The sequence below is a fragment of the Chiloscyllium plagiosum genome, unplaced genomic scaffold (assembly GCF_037043375.1).
Source record: "Chiloscyllium plagiosum isolate Xiang-an unplaced genomic scaffold, Cpla_swu_hap1 HiC_scaffold_3, whole genome shotgun sequence".
In the NCBI taxonomy this organism is placed as follows: domain Eukaryota; kingdom Metazoa; phylum Chordata; class Chondrichthyes; order Orectolobiformes; family Hemiscylliidae; genus Chiloscyllium; species Chiloscyllium plagiosum.
The window spans coordinates 85,801,649-85,829,107 of NW_028270141.1; the positions used below are offsets into that span (position 1 = coordinate 85,801,649).

Here is a 27,459-nt window from a genome sequence, read left to right on the forward strand (position 1 = left end):
TCCTCAGCCTATGACTCTCCAGGGAAAACAGTCCTAGACTATTCAGCTCAAATCCTGGCAACATCCTTGTAAATCTTTTGAATGTAAATTCAGCTTATAGTTCTACACTAGGGTGAATGATTCTTATGAAATACATTCTGTTTCTTAAAAATATCTCTCCGTGGCTAAATCCTCCAACCTGCAGAAAAATAAGATTAATTCTATAAAACTTTGTTATCCACTGTCTCAACCGGTGTTTTATATGAAGCACATACAGATATGTATATAATGGAATTCTAACTGCATGCTTCTTAAATGCAAAATGGGACATTTTTGCTCTTATTTTTAACCTGGGTATTTTATTGATCAAATATCAATTGATTTCTCATCCTTGTTTCTTTGAGAATGGTTGACCCGTGCTATAATTATCACTCACATTTTATCCAGCTGTTTGTTGATATCCTCATCCTTTTCATAGTCTTCACACAACTGTGCTACCAGAGTTCCATATGTGAGAATAAAGAGTTCAGTACTCTGCAGGTTAACGACAACACGTTAGGAAAGTAATTGGACAAGTAAACAAAATGTTTATACATCATCTTTAGACGCAATTATTATCACACTACGTATCAAATTGTTCTATATATAATAAAGAGGATGTTTCTTTGCCCATTGGTTAAGACGTGGTTTGGAAAGGTTTTGCACTTTCTGCATCCAGTGTCAGGATTGATTACGGATGAGAGTGGTGCTCGAAAAGCACAGCAGTTCAGGCAGCGTCCAAGGAGCAGGGAAATCGACATTTCGAGCAAAAGCCCTTCATCTGGAAAGAGGCAGAATGCCTGAAGGGTGAAGGGATATATTTCCCCCTCCACCCCATTCCACCTTCCGCAAAGACCGTTCCCTCCATGACTACTTGGTCAGGTCCACGCCCCCCAACAACCCACCCTCCCATCCTGGCACCTTTCCCTGCCACCGCAGGAATTGCAAAACCTGCGCCCACACCTCCCCCCTCACCTCCATCCAAGGCTCCAAAGGAGCCTTCCGCATCCATCAAAGTTTTACCTGCACATCCACCAATATCATTTATTGTATCCGTTGCTCCTGATGCGGTCTCCTCTACATTGGGGAAACTGGAAGCTTCCTAGCAGAGCACTTTAGGGAACATTTCCGGGACACCCGCACCAATCAACCACACCGCCCTGTGGCCCAACATTTCAACTCCCCCTCCCACTCAGCCGAGGACATGGAGGTCTTGGGCCTCTTCACCGCCGCTCCCTCACCACCCGATGCCTGGAGGAAGAACGCCTCATCTTCCACCTCGGAACACTTCAACCCAGGGCATCAATGTGAATTTCACCAGTTTCCTCATTTCCCCTTCCCCCACCTCACCCCAGTTTCAACCTTCCAGCTCAGCACTGTCCCCATGACTTGACCTACCGGCCTATCTTCCTTTCCACCTATCCACTCCACCCTCCTCTCTGACTTATCACCTTCATCCCACCACCATTTACCCATTGCACTCTTTGCTACCATCCCCCACCCTCCTCCCTGACCTATCACCTTCAACCCCACCCCGACTCACCTATTGTACACTATGCTACTTTCTCCCCACCCCCACCCTCCTCTCATTTATCTCTCCACCCTTCAGGCACTCTGCCTTTTTCCTGCTGAAGGGCTTTTGCCCAAAACGTCGATTTTCCTGCTCCTCGGATGCTGCCTGAACTGCTGTGCTTTTCCAGCACCACTCTAATCCAGAATCTGGTTTCCAGCATCTGCAGTCATCGTTTTTACCTCAGAATTGATTACTCAAAGGCCAGTTGTAGCACAGTCAGATGCTGTTTTATGCTTTGCAAAGTTCCTCTACCTATATATTAGTCTTTAGAACAAACCTAAATTTTTTGTAAACTGCTGAGTACCCCACGTTGTCCATGAAGACAATCTAGCTATGTCTCGTGCTCTCAATGTAAGCAGACTATGGTGCTAAGTAACCAGGTTCCAGCCTGGTCTCCAGCTATTTCAACAAACATTTACTAAAGACAGCAGGAGTATACCAGAACTGCTGTGGATTTTGTGCCAACACGCTTTATGGGAAATGATGAGAATATTGAACAGTGACTCAGCAGGCTGCTCTGCCACATATCCGACTATACCATTTAATTTTGGAAACTGTTTGGTCAGACTGATGCAAAGTAAAACAGTATAAATTATAACAAAAGTAAAAATTTTGGTCAGTGACACTCATTTTTTTGTTTTTGGCAATGTTTATAAATCACTATGACCTCATCAGTGTGAAACATATAGGGATTGTCCAAATTTGGAAACAGTAACTATTGTTGACAAAACATGATTCCACAGGAGTTAGATTACAAGTTTTACTTTGCAAATTTGATAAAGGTGCCTAACCTATTGGATAATCCTGAATGAATTGCTACTTGTACCAATTTATTAAGCTATTTGTCAAGCCTTACCAAAGTTTTTGCAAGACTGCTGTTATCGACTTCATAGAACTTTCATTCAGACAGGCAATAGAGACAACATTCACACCACACCCTGAAGTCTATGCTGCAAGGTCTAACTTATTATGAAGATTGAGCATCAGTTGTTTATTATTAGTAGGCTACAAAAACTATATAATTATACTGGAAATCATTGCACCAGTCAGTTTACTGGCTGGGAACAGAGCAGGTTTCCTGGCAACTCTTCCACAGAGCTGAGCTGGAAATTGTACCTTAAGATATTGTGTGATGCAGTTAGGCCTGCAGAGAGCAGAAGGTATATTATAGAAGTGCCTTAAATAAACTAGTTTAAAAAACACATGGCATGAGCTGTTTATTCAGGTAGATTTGAAGGAATTTGGCTTGGCCGCTCCATGGGCAGAAGATGCTCAATGTATGTTGTGCATATTTGTACCGCGACATTCCCCTATGAAAGCCTACGTACATCAGAGGACCAAACTTAAAACTAGGCTTCACTCTGAAATTGCAGACTCCTTGGCTTCTCATGTGAAGGCCCCAAAGAAAATGGCAGCACCAACTTAAATGCTGCGGTTCTGTTCGCCGAGCTGGAAGTTTTTGTTGCAAACGTTTCGTCCCCTGTCTAGGTGACATCCTCAGTGCTTGGGAGCCTCCTGTGAAGCGCTTCGTGGTGTTTCCTCCGGCATTTATAGTGGCCTGTCCCTGCCGCTTCCGGTTGTCAGTTTCAGCTGTCCGCTGTAGTGGCCGGTATATTGGGTCCAGGTCGATGTGTTTGTTGATGGAGTTTGTGGATGAGTGGCTGTTCTTTGTTTGGCTTGCCCTATAATGGTAGTGTTGTCCCAGTCAAATTCATGTTGCTTGTCGTCTGTGTGTGTGGCTACTAGGGATAGCTGGTCATGTCGTTTTGTGGCTAGTTGATGTTCGTGGATGCGGATCATTAGCTGTCTTCCTGTTTGTCCTATATAGTGTTTTGTGCAGTCCTTGCATGGGATTTTGTACACTACATTAGTTTTGCTCATACTGGGTATCGGGTCCTTCATTTTGGTGAAGGACCAACTTAAATACTAAGAGTGGGCTGTTAAGTGCTGGATTACCATTGTCACTCGTTATCACCCTAATTTTACCATATCCAGGCTATGAAAAATTATCCTCAGAGCTATTATCAGATCCAGAAACTGGGATAAAATATTGAGTGAGAGAAAAAAATGAGCTTATATACCGTAAAGGATTGTGTACAAGTGCACACTTGAATTTTGTTACAAAAAGAACTGACTGCAAAATGAAACAAATGTTTGCCATTAACTAACTGATCTAAGTGAGCCTACTGCAGATTTCACACATACCATGTGATGTGCTGAACCTGTAGATGACGTAGATGGCAAATGCCAATTCTAAAGGACAGGGAACATAAGAGAACAGTTTCTTAATAAAGAACAGTTGTAGTGATATCCACCTTAAAACATTTTCTGTGACATCAACATGTATTAAGTACTGAGCCTAAAGGAAGTTGGTGCAAGTTATGATAATCTATTTATTCAACAGCAAGGTTTGAGAAATACAAACTACTTCAGTTTATTCATTTGAAGATGAATCAATAGTACAAATGGTTTAGATTTGTTACATGTGAATAAATGTGCAAACCAATCATTGAGGGGAGGTCTGCACAATGATTTAGCCATATTACAAGCAGTGTATACAGCCTGGATTTTCTGATGGTCAGACAGTCATTATTCCAACATAAATGCGAGTTGTGCATTGGGACCCTGGAGAATCCCCACTGTAGCAGACTCTGAGGGAATTGCTTGGGAATCTACTGGTCAATTCTCTTATGCACGGAATCCTCTAAAAGTAACCTTTTAAATCAGAGATTTCAGAAGGTTCCATTGAAGTTATGTAAATACAGTACAACCTCGATTATCCAAACATCAACTATCCACATTTCGGATTATCCAAACAAGATCTCAAGGTCCCGTAAAAATGGCATTAGGCAACTCAGCATTCAGTTATCAGTTAAACGGCATGATGGCATGCATTGCCAGATAATCGAGACTTGTTCGACAACCAACATTCAAATTACCGCTTGTTTACAATCAGATCAGTTATCCAAATAAAATAGTCCTCACCTGTCTCGTTCGGATAATCGAGGTTGTGCTGTAGTTATTCAGAGGTTAGACAACTAAACATCTAACGTAACTTCTGAGTAATTATTAAACTGACCTCCCAACTTAATTCACACACCAACCTAACTACACCTCCCCCAAGACTCCCGACAGCCCCCAACCCTGACCAATACACCATGTATTCCCAGGACCCAATACACTAGGACCTGAAACATCCCTGCCCTGCACACACCTCCCCCAACTCTCTCCTTTCATTGGCACTGGCCCAAGCTCCCTTCCCCAAACATAAACCCCTTCCTGTACCCAGGACCTCCCACCCTCTCTCCAATGCCCACCAGTCCACAGACACCCCTTCTACTCACTTACCCACTAGTATCTACCCCACGTTTTGTCCTGACAATGCCACTTAGGGGAGGGACATGTCCTAGCCACAACGAACCTGATATTTCCCAACGAGCCCACCTATCCTAATTACTGCATCACGCACCCGGCCTCTTTGCCACCTGGCTCACTACACCTTACCCCTACCTAGCATTCTACCTACCTAGCAGCCTTTCTATCTGAAATCCTACCCCCATGACACTCTACCCCTTATTACTTAGCACTCTATACACTTTGCCACCTACCCTCCTGGCTCCTTATCTACCTGGTACCCTACCCCCTACTAATCTGGCACCCTATCCACCTGCCACTCTGGCACTCTAACCTCACATTTACTTGTGTACTTAAAATGTAAAATGGCTGTTCTGCTGGCCCTTTAAATCATAGAATTTGATAACAGACTGCTGTGAGGAAGGAGCTGTGGTCTGCCTTTCCCAGAATGGTCTCCACTTCAAGGGGCCTTTCAGAATGAAAGTACAGCACTGATGGAGCCCTGATTGGAATCTTCTTAACATTACGAAGGTGGAATGAGGTGACAATCTGCGTGTGATTTACACTCCTTGGAAAATCCGGTCTGTAGCTTTTGAACGGAAACTTGACAGGTATTTATGGAGAGAAAATCGGTTTTACAATTTGTCTGAACACTGATTGCTCTCTCTTTCCCGAATCCCAGTGTATCACATGTGGGAAAACTTTCAAATGGTTGAATGACAAGAAAAGTGAAGAAAGAACAAACAGAATGCTGCATTTGCTTCTGGGAATAAACAGAAGTTTGCCTTTTGAACAAATAGAAATTTACAATCAATGGATGGTAACATTACTCAGTTCACAACAATTGGAACCAGGTTTCAATAGAATCCAATGCTGAATTAATGTACCATGCTGAAGAATCCTCCTGCTCAATGTTCTCATATTCATCCTCAGAAGACTGTTGATGTCTTCCCAACTCTTCAGTGTCCATCTTATTTCCTCTTTGCCTGGAGCAGGGCCCAATGTGCAGGGATCATTGTGCACACTCTGTCTGGAGTATACTGCACAGCACCACAACCTAATCCTTGGCACCTCCCCTCAGAACAATCCATGCATTTGACTCATCTTCAGGAGGCTTATTGTTTGTTGCACATTGGCCCTGTTGGAATAACGAGCTGCATTGTATTAATGCCCAGTATCAGCCAGAGGCTTGCATAACACATTCATCAGCCCGAGTTGTAGATAGTAGTCTTTGTCTGTCAGTAGCCATCCTTCTAATTAATCCAACAGTTGAAATGAAACATGAATCTGAGAGTTATTGATGATTGTATTATTAAACTGGGGAGGGTTCAGAAAGATTTACCAGGATGTTGCCAGGAATGGAAGGTCTGAGGTATAAAAATAGTCTGGTGCTTTTTTCACTGGAGCGTAGGAGGTTGAGAGGTGGGCGTACAGAGATTTATAAAATCTTGAAGGGCATAGATAAGCGATGGTCTTTTCCCTAAGGTTGGGGAGTTTAAAGCTAGGGGGCATATTTTTAAGGTGAGAGGAGGAAGATTTAAAAAGGACATGAGGGGCAGCTATTTTATACAAAATGTGGCTCTTATGTGCCAGAGGTAGTGTTGGATGTGGGATACAATCACAACATTTAGAAAAAATTTGGACAGGTACATTTGGGGCCGCACGGCTCAGTGGTTAGCACTGCTGCCTCACAGCGTCAGGGACAGGGGTTAAATTCCAGCCTCGGACGACAGTCTGTGTGGAGTTGCACATTCTTCCCGTGTCTGCGTGGGTTTCCTCCTGGTGCTCCAGTTTCCTCTCACAATCCAAAGACGTACAGGTTAGGTGAATTGACCATGCTAAATTGCCCATAGTGTTCAGGGATGTGTAGTTTAGGGGTAAATATAGAGCAATGGGTTTGGGTGGGATACTCTTTGGAGGGCCAGTGTGGACTTGTAGGGCCAACGGGTCTGTTTTCATGCTATAGGGCTTCAATGAAATGAATAGGAAAGATTTGGAGGTATATGGGATAAACACAGGTAGATGGGACTAGCTTAGTTTGGGAACATGATTGGTGTAATCTAGTTAGACTGAAGGGTCTTCTTCCATACTGTATGGCTCCATGACTCTATGATATAATCAGCATAGAAACTTCCAATGTAATTGGTACAAACCTCTAAGATGTGGTACCAATTATCACAGACTTGTACGTTATGAAATGCAACCATTTTCTATTGATGAAGTTAGCCACATTATGATATGGTTCTCTCAATGTGTATAATCTACTGTGCCCAGAACCTGGAGAAAACCAGCTGTTTCGGTAAAGTATTCAACACAGGCTGCAGCACTGGCCATCATCTCAGAAAAACGAGATGAAGAGTTATGATATGGCACAAATTGTATCAGCGACAGCCTTGATACATTTGTGGGCCAGGTTGTGAGATCCCACGCAGGTCCCTGTGGATCTTTGGAAGCAGATATTTGCAGAAGGATTTAGCACAGCTGTCATCTTGGCATCCATTGAAATAAGATGGCCACCTACACCTTCAAGTCACAGATCCTGCTGCAGCAGTTGATGTAGTTCTGTGATGGTGTTCCAAGATATCTTCAGAGTGCGGCAGCAATGCGCCTCACTTGTCTGGAGAAAATGTCATCGAGGATAGACACTGACCCTCCCATACCCCGTCTACATCCTATGGGAACATTCAGCTGTGGCTTCTTAATGTGGAAGCTGTTCAGCAGCTTCTCGCTCAAATGATCCTTATGGGGAATTTCAGAAACAGAACAGGTGCTTACGAATATAAGCAGTCAATATCTGCATCGTACATATATGGCATTTGCTATAGTCTTTCATACAGTGAGGCATAGAGAACTCTGACCAGGAGGACCATAGAATACAAGGAAATGGACCTTTAACAGAGTTCAACAGCCCACTCTGCAGCATCAATAAAGGAGGAGATTATAACTGTGGTAGGGTTACTTGTCACCATACTCTTCTCCATCCATTACATCATCCAAGAAAGGCATTTTGTCAAATACTCACAGTCTTAGGTGACAGGAAAGCAGGTCCATATCCTTGTGTAGATAATTATCTTTGTCTATAGTGGCCCACAGGTGACACTTTAAAAGTTTCCTGTGATCACTTCGGCTTCATAGAAATGAATAGGATCAATATATAATGGCCAATAATGTGGTGGAGATTGCTGTGGCCAGAATTTGTGCTTGACATAGATTGTCACTGTATGTGTTTTACATGCAGAAATCTATGATATCTTACTATCTTTATTATTATCTTGATTCTTTACTGTGTAAGTGCCTGATGAATGCAATTGCTCTTTGAAAGACTGTGTATTATTCACAAGCAGAACCTGCATCTTCAGACAGAAAAGATACACTCTGCCCACTCTCATTGTGATTGTAGCCAGTCTGGTCTTCTTTTGCATATTTGTGATCTGCACAAGGATGGAATGCAATATAGATTGCACTTCGCAGACTCAGTTGCAGACTCAGCCTGGTCATTCAGTTGAAGACCTGAAACCTTCATTGTTCCTTTCTTTATAACATTTCCTGACAAACTCATCAGTACTGAGCTTCCCCACATTCCCACTAACCTTTTCGTTCAAGTCTCCCAGACACAGGCCTGCAGTTTAGTTGCAGCAATAACCCTAATGCATTATAATCCTGTCGAAATCAGTGTGCAGTTCACTATCGATGACCTTCCAGTATTCCATGGGTCTTTCAATGCACTATTTTCCACTTTTAAACCTTGAGTTCCCAGCCCAACACATTTATTTTCTTCTCTACACTACCCAGCATGCAGTTTCCAATCCCCAGAATTGACTTCCCCAACTTGTTCACCACAACATTGGCCCCTGACAATTCCTTTGAACTTTCAGTGAACAAACTCCTGGACCGATCATTACTGATTTGGAAAGACAGTCCAACTAACCTCTGACCAAGCTCAGTTTCTGCACAGCTCCCTGACTGATTTACCATCAATTCTCTGACTTGTTGCCCTGGACTTGTAGGACTAACAATGGCCCACTACCTGAAGGCCTTGACCTTGAACAACTCAAGCAGCCAATTAACCGTGTCATGCTCCCAGACTAAGATTGAACAATGGCCCTACCTAACTATGACTGGCTCCCCTGATATTTTTTAATTCATTCACAGGATGAGGGTGTTGCTGGCTAGGCCAGCATTTAATTGCCTGTCTCTAATTGCCCAGGGCAATTAAGATCAACAATGTGACTCTAGATCCCCATGTAGGCCAGACCAAGTAAGAATGGCAGTTTCTTTCCCTAAAGGATATTGGTGAACCAATGGGCTTTTCTGACAATCGACAATAGATTCATGGTCATCATTAGACTCTTAATTCCAGCATTGCTTTTATTGAATTTAAATTCCACCATCTGCTGAGATTGTATTCAAACCCAGGTCCCGAGAACATTATCTGGCTCACTGCATTAACAGTCCAATGATAATACCACTGGGCCATTGACTCCCCTTAAGATTGATGACTATCCTTCATGACTGGACTGAGGACTACATTGCTTAGACTTTGAGACATGGCCATTTGGTGAGTACATACAGTACATTTGCTGCATAAGCCTTTGGCAGGTGCTATAGGTGTGGCATTGACATAGCACCATACACCAGTATGTCTGCCTTCTGGACTGATCATTGCTGGCAAATGCAACAAACTGCCTGGCTTTGTATCTGTGCTAAAAGCTGAGGCAAGTCAGAGGCTCTTTGAAGGTGTAATTTGAATGAGGCAGCAATGCAAAAAATGCGAGGAGAGTTCTGTGAGATTTGAACTGAGTTCAAAGTGAGTGAATGCTAAAACAGAGAAAGCTAAGAACTCTAAGATGCACTCTGGTCCAATCCATGAGTTGGGTAGCTATCCTTGTCACAAAGTGGTCTGGCAGTAGCATTGCAATGAAACCTGTCACTGTGCTCCAAAGTGAAGCATTGCAGCAATGAGTTGTCGTATAAGTGAATCGGAGATGTACCATGAGGATATGGTGGGGCTGGTACATGGACAGTGCAAACCTCTGTGGATAAAGGATACAGCCCAGAGGATCAAGTGACAATCTGGACCTGCTCTGATTTTCATGCTGGGAATTGTCACCATCAAGTTTCTCTTCACTGCCTGGGAAAATAACAAGCTGCAATTAAGGGAGGCAATGATGAGACATTAATACAGGTAAATAAGTCTCTCAGCACTCACGAGTGAGATTATTATCTTGCCATTAAATCCTTAGGTGAAAAATTGGTAATTTTCTCTCAATGTCAAGAATCTTCTTTTTCCAAAGTTGGAATATTTTCCCAATTGACTTTCCATTGTTGACATCGGTCAAGTACTGGAAAGATTTTACATATTGTGTTGATGACACAGTTGGCTGAAGGTTGAGAAAAGCAATTGATGAGCTATAGCTGCCAAATATCTGCTCTGACCAACAGATCAGAAATTGTATTGCTTGGTTTCTCAGAGAGGGAGAAGGCAATTGGATGTGGCATAAAACTTTTTAAATGCTTTTTATGTTCATTTACAGAATGTTGGCATCACTGGTTAGGCTGCCACCTACTGTCCTTCCCTAAGTGCCCAGATGTTAAGAGCAACCCACATTTCCTTGGGTCTGGAGTCACACCTTGGTCAGACTGGGTAAGGATGGCAGACTTCGTTCTCTAAATCAGAATCAGATTGGCTTTTACAAAAATCAAAACCGATTGTATCATCATCATTGGGCCAGCTCTCTATTCCAGACATTTACGGAATTCAAGTTTTGGGTTCATGTCCCCAGGACATTAGCCTGGGTTTCTGGATTGCTAGTCAAGTGGCATTAGCAATACACACCATCTCCCTCATATGTGACCTGGTATCAAGTCTTTTTTAAATGATCCTGGTGAAGCCACTTGAGAATTTGTACTGCATTGATAATCAGAAGAGAAAAATCAAGCAAGTTGTGCTCTTAGTAACATGAAAATGTAAGGAATTAAAGGTGGTTTTCACTCAACTGGGAGATTCTGAAAGCTATTTTTAAAACTTGAATGAAAATTTGGAAAACACTTTCTTGACATTGAAATTCTAGACTTTTCATTTCCATTTTGTTTTCCCAACCCCCAATATTTTTTGATTTATTACCACATCTAATATGTGTACGCTGATTTCTTGTTTTATAGATTAATTGGGGTTGGATGCATTGCACCCACATGTAATGCAGGACGTTAAAATACTTGTGACGTGTGAGGACAGATTGAAGTTATTGAACAGAAGTCCATGGAAGGAAAAGGAAGCTCATTTTCTGTGATCAGCAGTCATCTGCGTATTGTACATATTTCTCAGCACTGTAACTAACTTGGTCATGAAAGTAGTACAAAGGACTTACAACTTCTCTTTTTGCACCACTCATTAGAGACATAGTGTCCTGGAGATATACAGACCTTTGGTCCAACTCATCCATGCTGACCAGTTACCCTAAATGAACCTAGTCCCATTTGCCAGATCCAGAAACACATATCCCTCTAAACCCTTCCTATTCATATACTCATCCAGTTGCCTTCACATTCTTTCACCCAAAGGGTGTTTCTGAGGGAACTAGCATTAGTCCCACCTATGCCTACATTTTTGTGATATGTGTGCAACATTCTTTGTCCTGTCTTATTCAAGTCTTCTCCCGCATATGTGTTTCTGGATTTGGGATTATTTCCTGCATGTTGCCCCAACTTCCCACGTGCCTCTTTTTCTTCTCACCCCAAAGGGATTGTTTCATCTGTGACCCCGACTCACTCCTCAAGCACACCGACATGTCCTTCCCCACCCACTGCCCCTGCCCATGTAAATGCAAGAGACACGTACCCTTTTATGTGCTCCCCTGTCTTTCATCCAAGACTTCAAAGACTCCTTTGAAAAGAAACAGTGATTTACATGTACTTCTCTTCAATTACTATAATGATTCACTTCTCTCAATGTTGTCTCTCCTGCATTGAGTAACATTGATATTTAGATCACAAGTCTGGCCCTGAGCTTCTGAACACTAGTCAATTTATTCCTTAGCTGAACTATTCTTACTTTTTTTTTATCTTTGACCTCCTCCATTATCTGAAAATAATTTGATGGAAGCTCTAGGACCAGCCAAATATTTCTATTATCTTCTTATAGAATTATGGAGACAACATTGAGTTCAACAATTTCAGATCATAACTAACACTCCCATTTTCCATACAGCAGCTAAAGGTAATAATTCTAATATTTTCTACTTACACTTTTCTGGAACAATTATTATTTTCTTTCCTTGTCCTGTTACCATTCTCTTTTTCTCTGCACCACATCACTTTATCATTTAATCTCTCTCACCTTCCACTGTATTATACAAATTAGGAACAGGAGTAGGTCACTCACACCTTATGTGTTTTCTTTCCCTCCCGACAGTCCCTGCCTCTGTAATTATTTAAAGCTGTTATATATCTAACTGTGTACATTTCCAAAGAAAGGTCATGAAATGTAAATTCTGCTTATCCCTCCACAGATGCTGCCAGATCTGCTGCATATTTCCAGCATGTTTTATTTATGTTTCAGGTTTCCAATATCCACAATGTTTTGTTTTATCAAAAGACAATTAAATTGAGAAATGTTAAGTATGCATATCATGCCAAATGAACACAAGAGCAATTCTACAACCCATTAGCTCTTGGAATTGCATCTCAGGAAATTGTATAAATAACTCATGATTTACCAACTCTGTAGAAATATCCCTTATGTGTACCAGAGATGTGTACGTTGGAAGAAAACATAAAATTGTGACTTTTCCAAATGTCTCTTTCATTTCTCTAGAAGTTATTGTCTCCTTCAATAGCAGTGGATGAGGTTACGGTGAGCATTGGTTATCTCTTTGACATTTTGTTTCAGTGTTTTTTTCTAAAGTTTCCAAATGTCTAACTAAAGACACTGTTGATAAGACCGACTGAACAATAGCATATTCAGTAGTATGGTAGTAATGTCATTTCTATTTTCAACAGCGCATTTCTGTTTTTAGCAGCAGGAAGAGTGGAAGCTTGGACTGGGGCCTGCTGGGAAAGGTGAGTCACTAATTTAAATCGTTACATCTGACATCAGAGTGCAGAGATTTCTGGGAAAGGAGGGACTTTTTCTCCCTTCAGCTATGTAAGTGAGTGTTTTCTAAACCCAAGACCCTACCCTTGCAGACTTCCCTTCCATCCACCTCCTATAACCTTAAACACCAGGGACACATCAGGTTAGCTTCTTTTCCTTTTTACTTTCTGATAAGGAGACGAGCAGGGATGGCAGTGCATGGAGAGGAATTTTCCTCCTGCATGATGTTTGAGGTGAGGGATACCATTAGTGTCCCATCCAAGTACATCTACAGGAAGTGCACCCAACTCTTGCTCCTCCAAGACTGCATTCGGGAACTGGAGAGGGAGCTGGATGAACTTCGGATCATTCGGGAGGCAGCATCTATGATAGATAAGAGTTACAGAGAAGTAGTTACTCCTAGGCACAAAAAAAACTGGGTAACTGTGAGAAGGGGGTAAAAACAATCAGTGCAGCGATCCCCTGTGGTTGTTCTCCTTAAAAACAAGTATACCGTTTTGGATACTGTTGTGGGGGGATGACTTACCAGTGGCATGCATTGGGGTGCAGGTGTCTGTCCATTGCACAGAAGGGAAGGGGGGATAGGAGGAGAGTGTTGGTTACTGGGGACTCAATAGTTAGAGGGTCAGATAGATTTGTTGGGAATGAAAGAGACTCATGGTTGGTTTGTTGCCTCCCAGGTGCCAGAGTTTGTGATGTTTTGGATCGTGTCTTTGGGGTCCTGTAGGGAGAGGGTGACCAGCCCCATGTTGTGATCCACATAGGTACCAACGGCATAGGTAGAAAGAGGGATAGGGATGTAAGGCAGGAATTCAGGGAACTAGGGTGGAAGCTGAGAGCTAGAACAAAGAGAGTTGTTATCTCTGGTTTGTTACCTGTGCCATGTGATAGTGAGATGAGGAACAGGGAAAGATATCAGAGGTACATGGGGCAGCAGAGATTGTGCAGGAGGGAGGGTTTCAGGTACATGGATAATTGGGGCTCATTCTGGGGAAGGTGGGGCCTCTACGAACAGGACGGTCTTCACTTGAACAAGAGTGATACCAATATCCTGGGCGGGACATTTGCTAGTGCTATTCGGGTGGGTTTAAACTAGCTCAGCAGGGGGATGGGAACCTGTGGTGTTGTTCCAGTGCGCAGGAGGATGTAAGTAGGGAGGGCATGGATAAGATTTCATGGTCACATGAGTGTGCTGGCAGAGAGCAAACTTGTTTGAAGTGTGTCCCCTTCAACACCAGCAGTATCCGAAATAAAGTAGGTGAGCTTGCAGCTTGGATAAGTACCTGGGGCTTTGATGTTGTGGCCATTTCGGAGACATGGATAGAGCAGGATCAGGAATGGATGTTGCAGGTTCCAGGGTTGAGACCTTTCATTAAGATCAGGGAAGGTGGTAAAAGGGGGGAGTTATGGCTTTTTAATCAAGGACAGTATAACGATGGATGAAAGAACTTTTGAAGAGGACTTTTCTACTGAGCTAGTATGGGCTGAGGTTAGAAACAAGAGAGGGGAGGTCACGCCGCTGAGAGTTTTTTTTGTAAATATATTTATTAGCAATTTTTTTTTAACTTGAAAAACATATAAAATAATTGAAAAATACAATCAATAACAAATATCAGTATAATAAAAAGAAAAAAACACAAATTCCAATACAACTCCTGTCTCCGAACAATTAACCTACCCTATAATACAAAACAAACCCTAACACTGTGCAAAGCAACACCAAAAAAAGAAAGAAAAGCAAAACAAAACCACAAAATACAGAACAGCTATGTTCGGTGCAAGACCTCCAAACAAAGGAACGGGAGCATTGTATATATACTCGTATTAACTCAGGAGACTCTCTCCAGAGCCCAGGGCTTGACAAATCTAACCATCTTGGATAAACAAATGCCCTAGTTAAGATAACTGACAAATCTATATCCAAATAACTCAAGTAGAGCTGCCATGTCTTATAAAAACTGTCTGTTGTGTGGTGCACCATGTTTGTAATAAAAGTCCAAGGGAATGTGCTCCATAATTAATTTCTGCCATCCCAGCAATCCTGGTGGGTTCTCAGACACCCAGTTCATCAGAATATTCTTCTGTGCACAGTATGCAAGAATATTAAATAGTTTCTTCCCATGCCTGTCTAAAGATGGTAAATTCGGTAGACCTAAGAGAAGAGATATCGGGTCTACTTTGACTTCAGTCCTCAATACCCTCCCTATCTCTCCCGCCACAGCGCTCCAATAAACACGGGGCCTGTGGCATGTCCAGAAGTAATGGGTAAGAGTACCTACACTTATTTTACATTTGGGGCACACTGAAGATGCCCCTTTTTTAAACTTTGCCAGACGGTCTAGTGCTAGATGAGCCCTGAGCAGGACTTTTAACTGCGTAACGCATGTTCTGTTACAGACTGAGATCTTTCAAGTATTCGCCGATATGTTCTCCCATGTTTCAGAAGTGATCTCCACTCCTAGCTCTTGCTCCCAGACCTCACATAACCGGTTAATATCCTGCCAGGCCCTGCCACCCAGCAGGTGACAGCAGGTGAAAGGGTGCTTGTGGAATGTAGCAACAACCTCCCTGTATCAGGCTTATAGGGCTTAGTGAGAAGCGTAGTCTTCTTCTGGATGAAACCCCTAACCTGAAAAAAACGGAAAGGATCTCTGCTGGGTAATCTGTATTTGCAGCTCAGTTGCTCAAAAGACATCATAACCTCCCCCTCAAACAAGTCTCCCAAACTAGAAACTCCTCTCGCTGCCTATACTTTGAACCCTGAGTCCATCATCCCTGGTCAGAACCCTGGCATGCCAACTATAGGTGTAAGTGGTGAAGTCTTGGATAAACAACCCTCACTCTGACGCATCACCCTCCATGCCTTGTCTGTACTAATGACAATGGAGTTCCGGCAGTGGTCCATAACTGTCCTCATCTTATCCATGAACAACAGGTTAATAAGAGGGCACTTTGCTTGGGAGGTCTCAATATCCAGCCATATTGAGTTTGGATCGTAACCTGCCCAATTACAGACAAAGGACAACAAGGAGCTCAATTGATACCTCCTGATGTCTGGGAAATCAACTCCTCCCCATCCTTGAGGCAACTGCAATTTAGTAAGTTTGATGAGGGACAGCCCACGAAGCCAGATAAAGAAACCAAATCACCCCAAAGCTTCCTCAGTGTTGACCTGGGAAACATTATAGGGAGCATACGCATGGGATAAAGCAAATGAGGAAGAATATTCATCTTAATGGGAGATATTCGGCCCAGCCATGAAATTGGAAGAGCCTCCCATCTCTGGAGATCTCGCCTAATATTGTTGAGCAAGTGAGCAAAATTAGTCCGAAATAACAGATCAAACTTGGGGGTAATAAAAATGCCTAGGTATCGGAACCCTGAGCGTGACCACTTAAAAGGGAACTTAGAGCCACCTTCAACTTCTGGCACATCCTTAAGGTTCCCCAAAGGCATAGCCTCCAATTTTGCAAAGTTAATCTTATATCCTGAAATAGCCCCAAATGAATTGATACATTGTATCAAATGGGGTACGGAGGTCATCGGGTTCGATAAAAACAGAAGGACATCATCCGCATACAATGTAATCTTGTGTGCCCTCGATCCCACTTCCGGAGCGGTTATGTGGACGTTCTGATGAATAGCCTCTGCCAGCGGCTCTATCACCAACGTAAACAACAACGGTGAGAGGGGGAAGCCTTGCCGACTACCCTTACCAAGTGTAAAATTCCCAGACTTCACCCCGTTGGTGATGACCGCGGCCAGAGGGTGGCGATATAAAACCTCCACCCACTCAGCAAAGACTCCACCCAACCCAAACTGTTCGAAGATATAAAAAAGATAAAGCCATTCCACCTGGTCAAATGCTTTCTCTGCACCTAAGGAAATCACCAACCCCTGAATCGATCGTTGCTGACAAACTTGGACCATAATCAGCAACCTTTTAATATTATTAGAGGACCTACGACCCCTTATAAAGCCTGTCTGGTCCCCTTTAATAAAACGGGGCAACACCCTTTCCAATCTCAGTGCCAGGATCTTCGACAGAATCTTGAAATCTGAATTTGTTGGAGAAATGGGCCTGTATGATGCACAATCCTCAGGAACCTTCCCTTTCTTGAGAATTAAGGAAATATTAGCTTCTCTCAAAGATGGTGGTAGGCATTCACGCATATAAGAGTGATTGTACATCTCCAACATCGGCCCTGACAGAATCCCTATAAACTCCTTATAAAACTCACCCGGGGGACAATCAGGGCCAGGCACTTTCCCACTCTGAAGTTGCCTCGCTGCCTCCTGTATTTTCTGAACTGTCAAGGGGGCATTAAGGAGAGTGGCCTGTTCCAAGGTTACCCCTGGGAGGTCCAGGTTATAGAGTCATAGAGATGTACAGCATGGCAACAGACCCCTCGGTCCAACCTGTCCATGCCGACCAGATATCCCAATGCAATCTAGTCCCACATGCCAGCACCCTATATCCCTCCAAACCCTTCCTATTCATATACCCATCCAAATGCCTCTTAAATGTTGCAATTGTACCAGCCACCACCACATCCTCTGGCAGCTCATTCCATACACGTACCACCCTCTGCATGAAAACGTTGCCCCTTAGGTCTCTTTTATATCTTTCCCCTCTCACCCTAAACCTATGCCCTCTAGCTCCCCGATCCCAGGGAAAAGACTTTGCCTATTTATTCTATCCATGCCCCTCATAATTTTGTAAACCTCTATATGGTCACCCCTCAGCCTCCGACACTCCAGGGAAAACAGCCCCAGCCTGTTCAGCCTCTCCCTGTAGCTCAGATCCTCCTCCAACCCTGGCAGCATCCTTGTAATTTTTTTCTGAACTCTTTCAAGTTTCACAACATCTTTCCGATAGGAAGGAGACCAGAATTGCACACAATATTCCAACAGTGGCCTAACCAATGTCCTGTACAGCCGCAACATGACCTCCCAACTCCTGTATTCAATACTCTGACTAATAAAAGAAAGCATACCAAACACCTTCTTCACTATCCTATCTACCTGTGACTCCACTTTCAAGGAGCTATGAACCTGCACACCCAGGTCTCTTTGTTCAGCAACACTCCCTAGGACCTTACCATTAAGTGTATAAGTCCTGCTAAGATTTGCTTTCCCAAAATGCAGCACCTTGCATTTATCTGAATTAAACTCCATCTGCCACTTCTCAGCCCATTAGCCCATCTGGTCCAGATCCTGTTGTAATCTGAGGTAACCCTCTTCGCTGTCCACTACACCTCCAATTTTGGTGTCATCTGTAAACTTACTAACTGTACCTCTTATGCTCACATCCAAATCATTCATGTAAATGACAAAAAGTAGAGGGCCCAGCAACGATCCTTGTGGCACTGCACTGGTCACAGCCCTCCAGCCTGAAAAACAACCCTCCACCACCACCCTCTGTCTTTTACCTTTGAGCCAGTTCTGTATCCAAATGGCTTGTTCTCTCTGTATTCCATGAGATCTAACCTTGCTAATCAAACGCCTTACTGAAGTCCATATAGATCACATCTACTACTGTGCTCTCATCAATCTTCTTTGTTATTTCTTCAAAAAACTCAATCAAGTTTGTGAGACATGATTTCCCATGCACAAAACCATGTTGACTATCCCGAATCAGTCCTTGCCTTTCCAAATACACGTGCATCCTGTCCCTCAGGATTCCCTCCAACAACCTGCCCACCATCGAGGTCAGGCTCACCGGTCTATAGTTCCTTGGCTTGGCCTTACCACCTATCTTAAACAGTGGCACCACGTTTGCCAACCTCCAGTCTTCCGGCACCTCACCTGTGACTATCGATGATACAAATATCTCAGCAAGAGGCCCAGCAATCACTTCTCTAGCTTCCCTCAGAGTTCTCGGGTACACCTGATCAGGTCTTGGGGATTTATCCACCTTTAACCATTTCAAGACATCCAACACTTCCTCCTCTGTAATCTGGACATTTTGCAAGATGTCACCACCTATTTCCCTACAGTCTATATCTTCCATATCCTTTTCCATAGTAAATACTGATGCAAAATATTCATTTAGTATCTCCCCCATTTTCTGTGGCTCCACACAAAGGCCGCCTTGCTGATCTTTGAGGGGCCCTATTCTCTCCATAGTTACCCTTTTGTCCTTAATATATTTGTAAAAACCCTTTGGATTCTCCTTAATTCTATTTGCTAAAGCAATCTCATGTCCCCTTTTTGCCCTCCTGATTTCCTTCTTAAGTATACCCCTACTTCCTTTATACTCTTCTAAGGATTCACTCAATCTATCCTGTCTATACCTGACATATGCTTCCTTCTTTTTCTTAACCAAACCCTCAATTTCTTTCATCATCCAGCATTCCCTATACCTACCAGCCTTCCCCTTCACCCTGACAGGAATATACTTTCTCTGGATTCTTGTTGTCTCATTTCCAAAACAATGCAACAGCATATAAAACAGTAATTGCTGCTCCTGGAATTCGAGGAATTCACCACCAGCACCTAAAATACTTCAAAAAAAGGAGCAGCTCTTACAGCCAGAAATTTTTCTCATCCTCCATCTTGGATTTCTTAAAAAAGGTCTCCATTTTAGCCCTCCTGTCTTCGCAACCTTCAGACGAATACAATTCAGAGTAAAAGCTCTGAAAAGCCTCATTAACCTTTTTAGCATCATACGTAAGAACCCCAGCGCTGTCTATGATTGCAGTAGTGGATTGGGAGCATGCTTTTTCCAAGTCAGTTACACTATATATTTCCCTGACCTATCCCCATATTCAAACAGCCTTTGTATAGCAAAAGCAAGTTCTTTCTTTGTGTTTTGTGTCAGAATTGAATTCAAGGCAGCCTGGAGGGCCATGATCCATTGTACCTGAGTCACCGAAGGCCACGCAAAATGTGCTGCCTCCACGGCTTTCAACTGCACCTCAAGTAGACGCTGCTGTTCCTCCTTCTGTCATTACCAGCTAGCCGAATAGGAAATAGCTAATCCCCTAGCAGTCTCCCATAGCAGAGACAGACTATTAGCTGTGCCTGAGTTGATAGTCAAGAATTCCTCAAATTCCTTCAAAAAGTATTCCACAAATTTGGAATCCTTAAGGAAAAAAGGGTCCAAATGCCAGTGCCGCAAACCTAGCCCTTCACTCTTGGCCTTAACCTCCAAATACACTGCCGCGTGATTAGAGATAGCTATATTCACAATTTTATAACTCATAATTGAATCCAGAAACACTGAGGGAGCCAGAAAGAGGTCAATCCTCATGTGACATTTATGTGGGTTTGAAAAAAAAGGTAAAGTACCTGCCGGTAGGGTGAAGACATCTCCAAATATCCACCAGCCCCAATTCCTTGCATAAGTCAGCCCCCTGCTTGGCCTGTGAAGAAATAGTTGGGGGCCCACAAGGCATCCTGTCCACTGTCGGATCCAAAAGACAATTAAAATCCCCCCTATAATAATGTGCCGTGTTCCAAAAGCACTCAACTTAGAGAAAGCACTAATCACAAATTTAAGGGGATATGCCGGAGGACAGTAGACGTTTAAAATGCCGTATTCCTCTCCATGTATCAGGGCTTTAAGTATCATAAACCGTCCCTTCTCATTTTTCACCTGCTCTAATAATGTGAATGGAAGTTTTTTCTGGATAAGTACCGTCACTCCCCTACTTTTAGTAGTAAATGATGGAAAGAATACCCGGTCATAACCCCCTGTTGTAATTTCAGGTGTTCCCCATCATCAAGATGGGTTTCCTGCAACAAACCAAATCAACCCTTTCCCTCTTAAGGCTAGAAAGCACTTTTTTCCTTTTAACAAGCGAATGACTTCCCTTAATGTTCCAGTGCACCATTTATTAAGACACTTAGCCATATCCCCTTTCAGACACCTTGAACCCCTCGGGAGGGACAACCTAGCTTACAAAGTGCTGAGCATAAGTAAATAAAGACTCACAGAATCAAAATCTATATATACAAGAACTACTCTATCATAACTATAAACAACTATTACTACCAAAAAACTAAAAAGAAAACCAACTATAAAACCTTGAATGGAAGACTCTTCCCCCTGCCCATTGGGGGCACTCACTCTACCCATCCCCTCTTTCACAGCTCCTTCAAACCCGGACTGTGCCCCAGCCTTAGGCCAGAAAAAAAAACAAGGAGATGATCCTTAAATCAAAAGACAAAGTCAGGATGAGCATTCCACCCATCCCTGGCTTCATCTCACCCCTACTTGTGACTAAAAGAGAAGCAGAACAAACAAAAAAACAAGGGGGAGAGACAACAATTGACATCCACAAAATTTCCCATCAGAAATCCAGTTATTAAAAAAAAGGAACAACTTATTCCAAGGTCTTTTTCCCCCTTTCCAAAAAGGAAATTATTAGGGAGAAAGAAAGGAATAAAAAAAAGAAGAGAAAACATGGGTAAAGATAGAAAAGAGAACAAACATTAACCACATTCTTCAGGCCAATCCATCTATTTTAAAGTGTCCACAAAGTTTTTAGCTTTATCCGCTGAGTCAAATGTATAAACTGAGTCCTCGTGGCTGAAATGGAGCACTGTGAGGTATCTCATGGAGTTGTGAATGCCCAGGTTCCTCAGCCTCTTTTTAACTTCATCGAAGGACTTCCTCTTTCGAATTGCAGTTGCAGAGAAATCCTGGAAAAACATGATTTGTGACCCCTTGAACAGCAGTGCCTGCAGATCTTTTCCCAGGGATCTGGAAGCTTCTATGACTTTTTGCTTGTCCTTATATGAGTGGAACTGCACTAGGACCAAGCGGGGGTTCTACACTGGTCCTGACTTGTGCACTGTAACCCAATAAGCCCTTTCAATCTGCAGCCTGCTGGACTCAATGTGAAGGCCCAAAACACTTCGGCAGCCAGCTTTCAAAGAAGCTGACTGTCCGCTCACCTTCCTCACCTTCAGGGAGCCCGACAATTCAGAGATTTATCCGCCGACCTCGATTTTTGAGGTCGTCAATATGGTCTCACAAGGCCCACACCTCTTGCTCCAGCACCTGGATCCAACTGAATGAGGACTCCATCGCAGCTTCCGAGGCCTTAGTTTGACCCTCCACCTCCTCCAGCCACTTCCTGAAGCCCTGGATCTCCTGCTCATGCTTCTGCAGCATGGATGCAATAAGTTGGACCTGGGCACGAATCTTCACACGGATCTCCTCACTCGCAGCCCCAACTTTCAAGGTAAGTCTCTCCATCACCGCAGCCAATTCCTGTGAGTCTGTCAGGTCCCCGGGGGGTTCAGGAGAGGCTGCTGCTGCTGCTGTCTCTGGTGTGGTAGGTGCTGCAGGGGAGTGTCCTCCCTGCTGCTGTTTGCTCGCTCCTTTTCCCTTTGGCATCCTTCCCACTCCAAAATATTAACAAATATGTGTTTTGTAAGATTTTAAATTAATAATTCTACCACATATGTTGGCCAGGGTTGGCAATAAAACACCAATATGCCTTAGTTGTTAGGCAGAGCTGTCCACAGCAGTTCTACAGAATCACCGCCATCTTGCCGAATCTCGAGAGTTTTTTATAGGCCTTCGAAAAGTTCCAGGGATATGGAGGAGAATATTGGCAAAATGATTCTGGGTAGGAGTGAAAGGAACAAGGTGGTCATTACTGGGGCCTTTAACTTCCCCAACATTGACTGGAAATGCTGTAACTCTCATACATTGGATGGATCAGTTTTTGTCCAAGGTGTGCAGGAGGGTTTCCTGACACAGTATGTTGACATGAAGGTAGACCACACTGGATCTGGTACTTGGAAATGAACCAGGCCAGGTGTTTTATTTAGTGATAAGTGAGCACTTTGGAGACAGTGATCATAATTCAGTTATGTTTAGATCAGCGATGGAAAGGATAGGTAAGTGCCACAGGACAAGAGTTATCGATGGGGCAAGGGCAATTATAATGCGATTAGGCAAGACTTAAGGCATAGAATGGGTTAGCAAAATGCAGGGGATGGGGAAAATTGAAATGTGGAGTTGGTTTAAGGAACAGATATTGCATGTCCTTGATAGGTATGTCCCTGTCAGGCAGGGAGGAAGTGATAAGGTAAGGGAGCTGTGGTTTACTAAAACAATTGTATCTCTTGTTAAGCAGAAGGGGGAAGCTTATGTGACGTTGAGACGAGATGGTTCAGATGAGGAGATGGAGATTAAATAGGAAAGATCTAAAAAGAGAGTTAAGAGCAAGGAGGAGACATGAGCAGTCTTTAGCAGGTAGAATAAAGGAGAACCGTAAAGCTTTCAATAGGTATGTGAGGAATAAAAGGATAACTAGGGTAGGAATAGGGCCAGTCAAAAGCAGAAGTGGGAAATTAAGTGTGGAACCTGTGGAGATCGGAGAGTTGTTAAATGAATATTTCTCATCTGTTTTCACTCAGGAGAAAGAGAATATTGTAGAGGATTTGTAGAGGAGAAGACTGAGATACAGGCTATTAGACTAGAAAGGATTGAGGTTAGAAAGGAGGAGGTGTTATAAATCCCAGAAGGTGTGAAAGTAGATAAATCCCCTGAGCTGGATGGGAATTATCCGAGGATTCTCTGGGAAGTGAGGGAGGACATAGCAGAGCCTTTTGCCTTGATCTTTTGAGTCATCATTGTCTACTGGTTTAGAACCAGAGGACTGGAGGATTGCAAATATTGTGACCTTATTTAAGAAGGGCAGTAGAGATGAACCAGCTAATTATAGACCAGTGAGCCTTACGTCTGTTGTAGGAAAAGTTTTGGAAAGGATTATAAGAGATAGGATTTATAACCATCTAGCAAGCAAGAATTTAATTGGAGATAGTCAGCCTGATTGGTTTCGTCAAGGACAAGTCATGTCACACAAACCTCATTGAGCTTTTTGAAAAGATGACCAAGCATGTTGAGGGTATGGCAGTTGACGTGGTGTACATGGACTTCAGTAGAGCCTTTGATATGGTTCCACATGGTAGTCTTTTGGAGAAAATTCAGAGGCATGGGATTGAGGGTGATTTAGCAGTTTGGATTAGAAACTTGGCTTTCTGTAAGAAGGCAGCGAGTGGTGGTTGATGGAAAATATTCAGCCTGGAGTCTAGTTACTAGTGGTGTGCCACAAAGATCTGTTTTGGGACCACTACCGTTTGTCATTTTAATAAATGACTTGAACATAAACATAGGTAGATGGGTTAGTAAGTTTGCAGACGACACTAAAGTCGGTGGAATGGTGGACAGTGTGGAAGAATGTTGGAGATTGCAGGAGCACTAGGATAAACTGCAGAATTGGGCTGAGAGATGGCAAATGGAGTTCAATGCAGATAAATGTGAGGTGATTCACTTTGGGAAGAATAACAGGAATGCAGAATACTGAGTCAATGGAAAGATTCTTGGTAGTGTGGATGTGCAGAGGGATCTTGGTGTCCATGTACATAGATCCCTGAAAGTGGCCACCAAGGTTGATAGTGCTATTAAGAAAGCATACCGAGTGTTAGGTTTTATTGGTAGAGGGATTGAGTTCCGGAGCTGTGATGTCATGCTCCAACTGTACAAAACGCTATTGCGGTCTCACTTGGAATATCGTGTACAGTTTTGGTTGCCCCATTACAGGAAGAATGTGGACGCATTGGAAAATTTGCAGAGGAGATTTAACAGGATACCGCCTGGTCTGGAGGAAAGGTCTTATGAGGAAAGGCTGAGGGACTTGGGTCTGTTCTCATTGGAAAGGAGAAGGCTAAGAGGGGATTTAGTAGAGACATGCAGATGATCAAAGGATTAGATAGGGTAGACAGTGAGAATCTTTTTCTTAGGATGTTGATGTCGGCTTGTTCGAGGAAGTATAGCTGCAAATTGAGGGATGATAGGTTTAAGACAGATGTCAGAGGCAGGTTCTTTACTCAGAGAGTGGTAAGGGCGTGGACTGCTTTGCCTGCCAATGTAGTTAATTCAGCTACGTTAGGGGCATTTAAACTGTCCTTGAATAAGCATATGGATGATGATGGGATAGTGTAGGGGGATGGGCTTAGATTAGTTCACAGGTCAGTGCAACAATGAGGGCCGAAGGGCCTGTTCTGCACTGAATTGTTCTATGTCACCAGATAAATATTTCAGAGAACCACTCTCATGTTCTCAGGTCATGGGTTCAAATCTCACTATGGCAAATAGGGAAATGTGAATCCAATAAAATCTAGAATTAAAAGCTCATCTGATGATGACTGCGTATCCTCTGTTGATAGTTGCAAAATCCTAACCTGAACCATTAATGTTCATTAGGGAAGGAAATCTGGCATTCTTACCTGGTCTAATAGCAAAATAGTTGACTCTTATGAACTGTCCTCTGAAATGACTGAATAATCTGATCAGTTTGTGAGCAATTATGGATGGGAAACAAATCCTGACTTTGGTAGTGACTCCATAGCGTCTGCCTGAATTTTAAAATGTGTCAAAACCTCTCAGGCACTTGTGCTTCAATCAAGTCACCTTCCTACTGTCCTAAACTCAGCAGACAAAAAACATAGCACGTTTAACCTTTCATCATAAGACCAGACATCCATCTGTGGTAATAGTCTATTAAATATTCTTTGAAATCCTTTCAGTAGGTTAATATCCTTCCTTAAATAAAGAGGCCAACATTGTACATAGTATACCAGATATAGTCTCATCAATGTGCTATATAAGTCTTCACTACTTTTCTATTCAATTCTCCACAAAATAAACAATAACATTCTATTCCTTCTATTAGATAATCACTGTACCTGCACACTGATCTCTATGATTCATATACTGCGACTTGTAGATTTTTCTGCAACTCAGAGTCCAGTAATTTCTCAACATTAAGATAGTTTACTTTGTTTTTGTTCTTCCTGCCAAAATGGACAATCTCACATTTTCCAACTTAATGCTCCATTTGGCACATCTTTGCCTACTCATTTAACCTTTTGTAGCCTCCTTATGTCCATTAGTTCTTCAGAACATTCTTTCCTTCCTATACTTGAGTCATCAGAAAATTTGGCAACCATACTAGCTAAGTCATTTATTTAATTTGTACATAGTTGAGATCTCATCATTGATCCTTTAAACACCACTCATTACATCTTGCCAACTCGTAAAAGGACCATTATACCTACTTCATGCTGCTTGTTATCCAGCCAATCTACTACCCATGTAAATGCCCCAAATTTGGGATTTTTGAATTCTGTAATAATCTTTTATGTGACACTTTCAATTAAACCTGTCCTTCTGTAAATGAGTCAGTTCGGCCTTTTCTGTTAAGAACATATGAATAAAACTAGTTTGACTTATGACTGAATGCTATCAGTTAGTGCATGAGAAATCTTCTTTTTGTAATAATCTAATGTTGTTTGTAATTTAGATTGCATGTAACTAAAATCTACAATTTAAATTCTGATGTTTACAGCCTTAAGCCGGGTTTTAATTAGGCCTCTACTGGAAGAGCAGTTGGGCTTAGTTAATCAACAAAATAGCTCGTCTGGAAACTGACCTTTTATTAGGTCAATTAAGAACTGGCCAAGTTGGTGTGATTTAGCACTTGAGTGTGACTCACATTGGACTGCTGGAGTTTGATGATTAAGAGATTTAGAAGAAGAGAAAGAAGTGCTTTTGTTTTATCTTCTGTTAATTTCTACTTTGATATGGGAGAAGCAGCTCATGAATAACCTTTCATACAACTGCGCAGAATCTCTTCTTTGTCCTGCCTATGTCATTGGTGACTGAATGGACCATGACATCAGGACTCTCTACTACCATTCTAAGCTTCTCTCCAGCCCACAGTGGATGTCCTAAAACCTGGAACTGTACTAAGCAGGGAGCACAGACCTCAGGACCCACACTCTTTTCTTCAGATATTAGTGCCAATCCCTCTGATAACACTGTTCCCTAATATCACTATATTCATTCTTTTCTTCCCAACTTGAATGGCTTCCTCCTCAGCTTTGACATGGTCAGTTAGCACATCCATCCCGCAGCTCTTATCTAAACATGCTAAAAGAACAATTGAAAAGGCCAATAATCCTACATTCCTGAATTCCCAGCAATCACAGTAGCCATCTCCTTTCACTGAGCACTGACCAGATCTGTAGATCTATTATAAAGATGTGTGATTGAATTCTGTTACAAAGACTCAAGATAACTATCCTCCTCCTTGATGCATCACAGTGTCTGTAGTTCAGTCTCTAATTCATAAATTCTGAGCCTTAGCTATTTAAACTTTAAGCACTTACAGTACATGTATTTATACTGGATCAACATAGCATCCAGGAGATCCCACTGCTGCAGCTGTGATACATCACCCAACCTGTCATCCTCAATGTGGTTGAATTAATTGCTGACTTCTTTGATTAAATTATATTCACTGATATGTTAATAGATTCTTGGTGCTATTAACTGTCTCTGGGGGACACCTTGCACCATCTCTTCTTGATGATGCTGATTCTTTGCTTCTTCTTT

At 42.6% G+C, this 27,459-nt stretch overlaps 1 protein-coding gene across 9 annotated transcripts in view; it reads right to left on the reverse strand.

Moving 5' to 3' along the window:
* Positions 1–27,459, reverse strand: part of LOC122545963 (trafficking protein particle complex subunit 3-like) — an 89,762-nt gene that overhangs the window by 30,274 nt on the left and 32,029 nt on the right. For 6 of the 9 annotated variants that reach the window (XM_087981231.1, XM_043684880.2, XM_087981211.1 and 3 more), the window contains exons 2-4: positions 12,661–13,400; positions 11,784–11,828; positions 416–513 (exon numbers count right to left, since the gene is read on the reverse strand). In XM_087981231.1, the coding sequence (XP_087837357.1) occupies positions 416–513; positions 11,784–11,828; positions 12,661–12,750 (233 nt within the window). In that variant the 5' untranslated portion in view covers positions 12,751–13,400. The remainder of the gene's footprint in view (positions 1–415; positions 514–11,783; positions 11,829–12,660; positions 13,401–27,459) is intronic. The other 3 variants (XM_087981245.1, XM_043684885.2, XM_043684862.2) reach the window with 2 other exon arrangements.